At 34.6% G+C, this 11,548-nt stretch overlaps 1 protein-coding gene and 1 long non-coding RNA gene across 2 annotated transcripts; both read right to left on the minus strand.

The window, feature by feature from the left end:
* Positions 1 to 3,971: 3,971 nt before the first annotated feature.
* LOC128236089 (uncharacterized) lies at positions 3,972 to 6,010 on the minus strand. The gene is made up of 3 exons (XR_008261256.1): positions 5,994 to 6,010; positions 5,654 to 5,751; positions 3,972 to 5,307 (listed from the first exon to the last, which is right to left on the minus strand). It is a non-coding gene; the product is annotated as an uncharacterized LOC128236089 (long non-coding RNA).
* A 1,267-nt stretch (positions 6,011 to 7,277) lies between these two features.
* On the minus strand, positions 7,278 to 9,566 carry LOC128235693 (uncharacterized). The gene is made up of 4 exons (XM_052950494.1): positions 9,277 to 9,566; positions 8,863 to 9,165; positions 8,079 to 8,396; positions 7,278 to 7,417 (listed from the first exon to the last, which is right to left on the minus strand). The coding sequence occupies exons 1-4, from the start codon at positions 9,344 to 9,346 to the stop codon at positions 7,278 to 7,280; spliced, it is 831 nt and encodes a 276-aa protein (XP_052806454.1). The 5' UTR covers positions 9,347 to 9,566.
* Positions 9,567 to 11,548: the final 1,982 nt, after the last annotated feature.

Here is an 11,548-nt window from a genome sequence, read left to right on the forward strand (position 1 = left end):
CCCCACGGAGATCGTCCCGAAGGGACCAGTGCGGCAACAAAAACGACCTCGGCGGCGTTGGTGGAGGCCCCGGGAAGAGTTTTCTTATCTTTGTAAGGGACGGACTCCCCCCACCCTTAAATTGGGAAATGCTAAAATCCTTATTGTCTGAAACCACTATGCAAATCCTTGCTATTTTGAACAAGGCTTTTTTTAGTGGTCCACTACCATGGTTGTTCAAATTATGCCCCTTGGGTCAAAACTGGCACTGCCTTGGGTGTCACAATTTTCCTAGAGACCTATTTAAGAAATATTTTCAAAATCTTCTTGTTTCAAACCACAAGGCCATACCTTTGATATTTGTTGTGGAGCATCATAGGATGCTTTAAAAACATTTGAAAAATAGCCCCTTGGGAAAAGCTGGCCCCTCCCCTTTTGACTTACTTTTTAATTTTTAAAGCTACAGTAATGAAATTTTGACCATGTGAACAGTTTTGCAAACAAGCATTAATGTTGTCCTCGGATGTCCTTGACATTGACCTTTGACCGACTTTTTATTTTTAAAACTACAGAAATGAAATTATGATCATGAGTACAGATTTGAAAGCAAATATTTTTTACCCTCAGATTACCTTTACTCGGCACATATTAAAATAGTTCATGCAACTAATCTGCTTACAACACTTCCTGTCCTCAGATGTTGAACGTGCAGCATTTTCAGCTAACACAAACACAAAAAGTGAACTATATATTTGTTGCCTATTACTCAAACGTACATGCTCTGGATTGAAAATGACCACAAGAGCCATGCCAGTAGAGCATAGGCCCTTTTGAGTCTCTTGTTAGTGGACGCCCTCACCCTCATCTCCCAGATTGCAGCTTTAAAACTATGGACAGACATCCACAAAATATATCTCTGGGCGGATAAGTGCCTTGTAAAGTTCAATTCCAATTAATCTAAATCAATGATAATAATTTGGAAAAGGAACAAAGCCATTCATTCACCCGTGTACATGTTTGACACAGCTATCCTGTTTGTTGCTGATGAAGGCAATTATCAAACTCATATGAACTATATTATAGACAAAGCTTGGTCTACAGTAAACATCATGAAACGTCTCCGTTGTCAACCTGATAATAGGTATCTTGGGGTTATTTGTCAATCTTTCATTAGGCTAATGTTGAAGTTTGCGGATGTTACCTGGAATAACTGTATAAAAAATATTGACAACATTCAAAACGAATGCGAACGTATTGTTACTGGTTATATTCGCATTGTTTCTCCGCAAATGCTTCGCATTGAATCTGTTTTGGATAGTTTGAATACAAGAGGAGAAAAAAACACAAGCTTGTAAACTTCGACAAAATGAAAAATGCTCTCTCTCCGGATAATCTGTTAATTCCTCAGGTGGAACACTAAGAAACTCATCCAGTAGTTTTAGCCTTTGTACACTCAAGTCACTACTGTAATATATGAATTCAATTAATCCTCATACAATCTTAGCATTGAAATGTCTTCCAGTTGAAGCAAAACTCATTGATATTGTTTCTCGTTTTGAAGCTTGCTTAATGTCCGATAATCTCAAACCAAATATTAAGCTAATTTATTCTTGAAAACGTCCATTAAAGGTCATTCACACTCGCTTTTGCAATGAAGCATCAACTACTTATTTAAACTATTAATCCCTTATTCCTATGCTACTGATAAGTCAGGAGCCAGCCTATCATTAACTGGCTTCTTTTTACTGATCAAAGGCGACTACTTTGCAACTCATAGGGGAAGCACTGACTATCGTAACCCCCGCTGTTTCATATATGGTGATACTACCCTCACAGACGTGCAAACAAAGACATTGCTCAGTTAAGTTCACCTGTTAATTTAAATGTCGAAACAATTTGATAGACAGTGATAAGCCACATCCAACTACTTATAATTAATTGCTCAAGCCCCGAGTTGTTATCAATCTCTAAACAATGACCATAACCAATTAAGGTCAGTTTGTGAAAGTACATGTATCTGCACTCCGTAACATACATGCATAAGCAATCGAACACGACTTACATTTGTGGGAGCAATATGTAGACTTTTGAACATTAGGGTCCCATTGGGGTACCTGAAATACGGGTGTAATAATTATCAAATCACGTGAGTATTAAAGCCTCCTTGTCGTCGTCGTCATCTGCGTTGTCGATGAAGTCGTATACCTGATATTTGAACATTGGAATTCAATCAAAACCGTTTAAGATATTCAACTCAAACTTAGAGGCTTATATAACCAAGACAAGTATGCTCAAGTTTAGCATAGCATATAAATCCGACTGAACGTATTGAGATATGAGCCTTTTTCATATAAAAAGAAATAACAGATGACTGTTGACGTTGTTTTACTTGTGTTTAAATGACGTATGATTCGTACATTTCACAAACAGTGTTTGAATCATCATAATTATATGGTGGATGCATTTCGTTAATTTACCAGTATATTTTTAGATAGTGTCCATTAACTGCATCGCTGTTTAAAATTAATGGCTATGCTACCGCTGCAACTCAATACAACGAAATAAATTTGAGCAAGGCATCTACCCATTGCTTTTAAAGTAGTCTTCACCAGATTGCCTGTCGCTCGAGCTCAGAAACTCACAGAAACGGGGGTGGGGTGAGTATTTAATGGCCTCAAAAGCCAGGCGGCTATATATGAAATAACCTATAACTCACCATTACTATACTATAAAACATTTATAAATTAGTATTAGCACGGTATGTTTTAGAGGTATTAACTGACATAAATACTTAAACTCCTCTGCGTTACATTGCGTTTAAACAAGAACTGGATTATGAACAGAGCAATTTTATAACAATTTAACATTGACTTTTACCCTCGAAAGAATATGTATGGTATAGAGCGTTGCGTAACTAACAGATCTGTAAGTCATCGACCAAAAGTTTAGTTTCACTGTTAATAAGGCAATGGATATAACCAGGACAATCATAGTATACTTAAAGTAACTCATATCCTGTTAAAGGTAAACCGAACCTCAGCCGTTGTAATAATCGCCCAAGTCAAGGTCAATCATAAGATGATTGCTCTAATGAGGTTTATCTTTTTAATTTTGTGATTGGGACAAGTGTGAAGTTATGCCCATACAAGTCGTAGTCCCCAGTAGACTCGTGTTCCAGTGAAATCGTGTTTTCAAACGCGTTAATTCCATCATTTGGTCAAGTTATTTGATGAGTGTGTTGTCTGTCTGTGGTGTTTGTGTTTGTGCATGTGGTGTTTGGTTCTTAAGAAAATTGTCGTGTGGACCCTTGCCTTGTGCCTTTAAAAGTGTTTATTTTTATTGTTCGACTACTGGGCTTGTCCCTGTAGTTATCATTGAAGTATTGATCCTTTAACCGAATAAATTATTTGCGAATGTGTATCTTAAGTTAAGGACAGTAGTATTATAGTGCTTATAATTATAATGAATACGATGCATTCGTTTAAAAACATCCTTTACGTTTTCTGTGGATATCACCTCATAACGCGATCATCTTTAAAATAAACCAAGCAATATTCTCAATGATTCTACCCCTTCTTCAACAAAATCTTTGAGGCTTAATTACATAAAGATGTTGTCAAATAGTCACCAAACAAGAGACAAAACGATTCAAGGCAACGGACATTAAACACACATAAAACACACTTTGGATGTGTTAAACTAAAGCAAATTCAATAATCTTATTTTAACAAATAAGAACATCTCTTGTCACACTATTTTACGCTGTTGAAACTTGTGATCACATTTGAGATTGATCTTGGTAGAAATAAACAGAAGAGAACTGAACATTTATTCAGATACAAGCATATACAGCATATTATCTTTAAAACAAACATCGCAGCATGCACATACGCACAGGCAAATTAGTATGATTACAAACAGATTATAACAAAAGAGCAATAACATCCAATTTATGTTAGACACTAATGCTCACTATATAGACACCGGATTTGCCTTTATAATATAAGACACGATCATGAAATAAATAAGAACTTAAACGCTAAGTACTTCTGTAAGATATGTCAACTAGGATCTTCACTTAGGAATGCTTTTGTGCATCGTGACAGAGTAGCGTGTTTTGATAGAGTGGATTTCTTTAACGTTTGTATACTATACGTGTATGTGCGTACACTACCAATTAGTACTTTACATATTTCAATAGAAACGTTCATATTTTAATTTTATACAAATATACGAAAGTTATATACAATAATGTAATGTGTTCAACGTTTCTGCTTCTCAGACTTGCAAATTTTCTAGCGGTATCAAATAAACATTGCTGCTTGAAATCTATGTAATGATCAAACATGTGCCTTATACAAAGCAAATATATACAATGCTTAATAAAAAGTGCAATGTATGTCATTTGTTTTCCAATTAACGTCAAAGGTAAAAATAAAATGATCAACATTTCTTACTATTATGACTATTTAGTTCACACACGTTATATATATGTTTTAGTATTTTCGAGGCCAAAAGAGAACCTTCTTGAACCTTTCCCGTCATAAACATGATATCATGCGTGTACATGTGCTTTGAGAATATCGCATTCAAAATGCATGTTTCTGAATGCCTGTTAAAACCATTTACACGTCTATTAGATCATTGCATTTCTTCATGTATGGCGTTCAGTTTGGCCTATCGAACTACCTGTTTATCCAGATAAATATGTTAAAATCTCCTTAATAAATAAGACAAATGCTACTGCTGTAGTACTTCAAAATAGTATTCCGAAAGGCCTGCCGATTACTTCACGTACATAGTTTACATTTATAGAGACAAACCGGGAAACTGAAGTACAGCAAAAGCGTCTAAGGTGTAGACAATTAAAATGACTTAATATTACAAATATATGAGAAAGTAAAAGCATTTCATCAGTCAATAATAACATTCAGGAAGTAATACATTTATAAATTCCTATCAGTGGTTTTGATTTTATTGTGTTGGGTTTAAAACTATAAACCCTATTTATTTCAATATAGAATACAAAAGAAGACGTTCACATATCAAGCACAATCATGAGGAATACGATAAAGAAACAATACAATGGGGCAGTTTGCTTGTTTTTTGTTTTATTTCTGGTCTTTGATCTAGCTCAACGATGATGCATTGTGGGACACATGATCTTCTAAAGCAGGTTCCTGTGTGGAGTAAAACTCAATTTCAGCATACTCCGTCGGCGTATTTGTTCTCCTTGCCGGGCGTTAGCTTCCTGTAGGAACGTGATGTCCACCTCGGCGTACGCTAGGCCGTTGTCATCACGTGGTTGTTGGAATATATAGCATTGACCTACGTTACCAAATGACATAATCAGTAAGTATAAATATTACCAAGAACCGATGACATTGGAAAAGGAAGGTTATATTTTTAAACTTGAATGGCATCATATTTGGTTAAGTATCATGTGTAGTGGTTATCTTTGAATGCATGCATGTTCATTTAATTATGAAAGATTGCTTAACCCGCCTTATCGTTTTCAATTAAGGTGTTCTCAATACACTGAGATTGAAACTTCATGTAGTTTGCTATCCTGTACGTCTTACTTGTTCTGGTTAGGCTACTTGTACTTTACGAATGATATTTGCATCACATGAATTATCTCGAAGAATACCTCGCAAGTTGAAGGGTGGCTCACCTGCGTTTCAATCCTTTGTGTAGACGCCTGCCTCTGCACGACTGCGTATTGGACTCCTTCCGTTTCTATGTGAAGCACACCATTGTCCGACGCTGTGTCTGTTATTTTCAGATATCATTAATTCGATTTATATATAAAAGATTTTTGGAGGGAAATATTTAATTATGTATTCATGAAAAGAAACCACGATCGCTTCGCTGCGTGCCGCTCCCATAGGTTATTTTTTTAGAAGAAATCTCTTAATAAACTCTAACCTTTACATGGTACATGGTAGGATTTTCAAGGGGGTGACATGGATTTACACATGCACGGATAGTTACCCTAAATTACAGAAACTTACCGCTGTGATGTTCAGCACTGAAATAGAACGAAACACGTTTGTCATTACTGTAATGTAATTTGTTAAGGCTTTACTTTGCAACTTTTAACAGATATGTCATATTATCATATTTTAAATCACTAATTTTAATTTACACTAAAAATAGAACGCAACAAGTAGGTCATTACTTATAAGACCAAAAGTACTTATACACGTATGACTTATTTAAGCCCAAGCATCGTCAGATCTTTTATCGGATGAACTGTCATTAGTAAATTGCACAATATATTAACAAATACAAATATATGTTAGATTGCAACTTTAAGCAGATATGTCAAATTAAAAAAAAAAAAAAACATTATTGATACATACTTTTCTATTGTGTTGACGGCGTTGTCCTTTCGTTCTTTAAGAAATATACATCCTATAAAAGATATTTGTTTATATGAAACATAGAACCAAATTAATTTCTAAATAGTTGTGCTTGAGGAGTATTTTGCAACTAGGTATGTTCTTATACGGTACATAACTTAACATTTAATAATAAAGAAAGTAGAACTATTAAAAAAGATATCAAATTTGTAAACTCATACGTAAAAAATCACTCAAAATATATATTTCCTACTCTTTCCTTTCTCGTATTTGTAATTCAGTCGTCCTAAATATGCCTTAATGTATTAAAATGTCAAACTTAAACGAAACAGAAAAATAGAAGAATGTCGCTCTAACGACCAATAGTCAATGCAGTAGTGTTATTGAAAGAGGTTGTTCTCTATTGTGGACCCTTTCAAAACTGAACGTTTTTCGTATTCTTCAGAAGGGTGCGTTATACTAGCGTTAGTATCTAAATCATTTTGATCATAACACCACTTGCAATATAAAACATAAAATGTTGAAATATGTGCATTTTATATTTTTTGTTTAAGATATTTGAGAATTGGCTCGTTCGCATTTTAAAGTGTTTTATTGATCATTGTCCATTATGTACTTAAGTATCTGAATGTTTTGTGCGTTAATGGTAAATCGCTAAATTATTATATTTGCTTATAAACGTATATTAGTATCAAACAGACTGCTAGGTCTGTGACAAAATAAATGATAAAATGTGGCAAAACAGCGTATCGATGGTCAGTAGTCAATAATTAAATATGCTTAATGTAATGAGCGTTCATATAAGTCGACTGTGATATCAGGAAAATGATATATGAACAGTACTGCTCTCGATCTTACAGCGATTAAATCAGAGGTTTGGTTTATCATTACACAACTCTTATGGATGAGAATATAGTTCATTTGATGAGAGTATTACGATAATGATACACAATCCTTACTTCCGATTGCAAAGAAGATGCAAAGTCCACAGAAAACGGCTGCCCCAATAAGTACATTGTTGACTGGGAATCGAAATGTTGAAAACAATGTCTGAATGTCATGGGATTGACTGCCTGCAATTGTTTGTTTCCAATAAGATTGCAATATCATTGAAATAATTTTTAAGACATTTCATGCTTTATAAGTTTTATAAATATCTGAATAGGTGATTACCAACACTTTGTCAATGAGCTTAAAACTTTCAATGACACTTTCTCTGAGTTTATTTTTTTGCAAAAAAAAATATCCTTTCACCGTGGCCGGCATGATTTAATGTTAACAGGCATTCGTCTGTTTTGCTACAGTCTTTATATTAGTGCTTTCTCCATCTTCCCACCAAAGCGTGTATTGCCCGTTTGCATTGCACTCATCCAACACAGTACATTTTACGACCACTGTTGTATCCGGAGGTACATCAACAGGTGGCGTCGTGTTCAAGTACAGAGTCGGATAACCTCAATGCAGTGTAGGCATTGTGGAGATCAGAACAAAATTCAATCTGTTAAATGATTAAAAGAGTAAATAATACTTATTGTACGTTTTGTGATATTTGCGACTTACTGTTTGGTAAATTGGTAAAACACTCTATCTAGAACATAGTATAATATAATAATACATTCCGTATAATGGATCTTTCGGCAAAACAAAGGCATAATTAGTATGGAGATAGTAATCTCGGTTTGATAAAAAGTGTGGACTAAAGTCGACAACATAGATACAAGTACGAGTACGTACATGAAAATGATACGGTATAATTTTGAGTTAAATGGGATGAGAAATGATTGCATCTTGTGGAACATGTAATGGTTCCCCTAGCCATGCCGTTAGCCACTATGTAAATCGCATTGGAAACAAAACGGTAACTCCCATGTTCACCAATAGTCCCATTAAATGTATCAATATATCTTAAATCATCCCTGTTGCTTGACCAATCAATGGCGCAAGGTGGATTTGATTCATTCGTTTCACAAGAAAGATTTATGAAACAGATATCACTATCGTTGTATTTTTGTTGTATTGTTTTGACGGACATTGAAATGTTCGACGGCGGATCTGAAACAGAACACAACAAACTCTTATATTACTGTTATTGTTTACGATTCAGAAAATGACAAATAAATAAATTATGTATCCTCCCATGCTACAAACATTTACCACGAGAAAGATAGGTATATCAAGTGTGTTAGGTATGATCTCAGTCTCCTCTTGTTAAACGTCATCGAGTACCCGTATTTTATACAATAAATACGCTAGTTAAAGATGCATTCTCACCCCCGCATAAGATCTATCACGATTAATACTATTGTTTTATTATTCCAAAAAGGGTGAATAAATGTGAAAAACAATGGTTATAATGAAGGATACCTATTAAATACACGGTTACAATCTTGTTACCCGTAATTAACATTTGCCATAATTGCATTATTTAGTAAGAATTCAAAGGTTTATGACTCAAAATGTATGTTTGTTATACATGTGTATGTATCGATTTTGAATAAAGGTTTCACTTTAAACTTACATTTGATACTGATGTTTTTGCATATGGAATGATCTGCTATTCCAAAGTCGTCAATACTTTTCCTGGTGCAACACATTTCTTTTCCATTCCACAGTTTGTTAGTCGCTGTCACCTTAGCTGTGCTTGTATAAGTATGAGAAGATCCATTAAAAATATCAGTTTGTTGAACATCAGATAGCAAAACATTGCCAACATGTATATCTATTACCGGAGCTGGGATAACATTGCGCACTTCACATATTGTTGTCGAGCTTTCACCATCAAGAAATTCAGGAAGTGTTAGAACGGGTTGGCTACCTTTCTCTGGAGTATAAACAATGATTTAACAATATCCAATAGTATACACGATCCAACAATACTTTAATACAAAATGGTTAATCATAGCTTTACCTTATGTATTTTCTACTTGCTTACCTACGTTACATAGAATGCCGTGCACTTCGTAAGGTGTTTCAAGGGCTGCATTTGAAACCTGACATGTCATATTCCTTCTCGCCAGTCCGTTTATTTGTAGATGAACGTTACGAAATAGGTAAGACCCATTGTTCTGTTCGCTTTCAGCAAGAGCTAATAAATCCTGTCCCAGTAAAAGTGCCACTTGTACTGGTTCTGTTCCATTTTCAGTCTGGCAATATACGTCGGAATCTTCATAAACATAAATACATTCTGTTGTATTAAAGTCAGCTGACTTTGGGCCGAGGATTGGGTAACTCGGTGGCTTTAAAAACAAAACAAATAATTTAAATCACTAAAAATACCATATAACCATGAAACCTGAAGGTTTATTACATTTCTGCTCATGCTTTTTTTTTATCTGGAGACATTATTGTCGTTTTTGTACTTATATGACTCCTTCCTATTTCGAGCTAACATATTAAAACAAAACCAATATTTAAGTCAGAATACTCGATGAAGTCAAAGCAAAGTACCGGAAATATGAAGCTGCACAGGATCCGTGTTGTAACCTAAATTACAAAATAGAATATACGTCCCCTCATGCCTTTTTTTTAAGTTAAATATAGTCAATATGTACAAATATATAGAAACTATATCCTCTTCGTAAGAACCTTCTCGTAACTCTATGTCGTCGACATTTTTCTTCCATGTTCGTCTAGTGCTTAGTTGATGCCGTAGAGAATAGTCAGACGGAAAATATCCAACCTTAACGTCCGCGCCGCGAACAACCGGCCGTAGAATCACAAGGACTCCACATTGTCCAATAATATCTGTAAATAAGCGGAATTATCAGATTAAAATCATGGTGTTGTATACATTAAAACAACAGGTGGACAGGCCTTAAAATATAATAAATGAAATGAGGCTTTAAAGAATAAAATACAAATAACAAAGAGTAAACACACTTTATACCTATATAGATAAGTGTGTATCAATACATATTTAGTTAACACCTTGAAATGGACTCCGATATTCACCTTTCACATCTAAAGATATTAAGCGTGATCTTATTGCTGTGTTTGTTGAACATCCGGCGTAGAACTCAGATCTGTTGTATTCAACAGACGCCTTCCATTTCAAAAAGAATGGCCCATCCTCCGAATATTTAATATCATGTGGCCCATTCATTGTTTGAAAGTGTGTGCCCCCTTCCATTATGTATAACCATTCTACGTCACATCCCCAAGGGTAGAACGGTGTTGCTTTCAGTTTAACCTCCCTGTTCACAAACGCAGGCCCTACCACTGATAATGTTCCGTGCTGGTTCCTGGCCTCGCAGATATACCCGAACAGAGCTGAAAAAAGTAGTAAATGGAAAGAGTGCAAACTGATTGCGAGAATACATTTCACTCTTGATAAACGTATTTGAATCGTTACACTGAAAATATTCGTATGGATAAATACGAAGGGTGATAAGTTCTAGTTTCAACTGAATCCATAAGAGTTTTATTGAAAAAACTGTAAAAGCTAATTTTTATTCAATCTGATCATTTTCCATTTAGTATTTAGAAGACGATATGGCATTGATTTCAATTATGTCATACATTTATACACCCTTAGGGTAGGAACGCTACAGCATATAAGTTTATAACTTGAAACGGTGTAATTCTTATCAATTATTTTCATCAGTTTAACGTTAATATTTTAAAATATGTTTTGTAAATTCTAAATGATTGAGTGATCCTCGAAGCGAGCAAGCGTGTAAGTCCTTCTTAGCTTTGCAGATAATACACAATATGTCTTAGCTTACTTATATTGCAACGTCTTCTCTGCAAGCAGGGGACCAAATTATGACGTCATATCTATTAAGTTATAAAACTGGAAGTTTTAGCGATAAATTTGTTTAACTTATTGGACGCCGATAGGCTATTCCATTCTCATAAAATAAGTGGGTATAACACGCTATTGTTAAGTATCTTATTAATACTTTTAATCCTTAAACCATCCGTAGTGTAAACAATATGTTGATCTTTATTTTGTAAAAAATACATCGGTGCTACTTTGTTTGCTTGTAAAGGTCGATAATTTAATATTTTTTGTTCATTGGTTAAATCATGTCTGCTTTATTTTAGAGCATTTTGTAAAACACATGGCAAGGAAAATTGAAAGGTTCCAATCATCTACATGATCAGATTTCCACATGAACACCATACTAAATATTCTATAAAATCGTGGCGATTCATAACTGTTGTACATAGAGCATATCATGTATGTCAAAGATTCGTTACCG

This window comes from Mya arenaria, chromosome 5 (assembly GCF_026914265.1).
Source record: "Mya arenaria isolate MELC-2E11 chromosome 5, ASM2691426v1".
NCBI lineage: Eukaryota > Metazoa > Mollusca > Bivalvia > Myida > Myidae > Mya > Mya arenaria.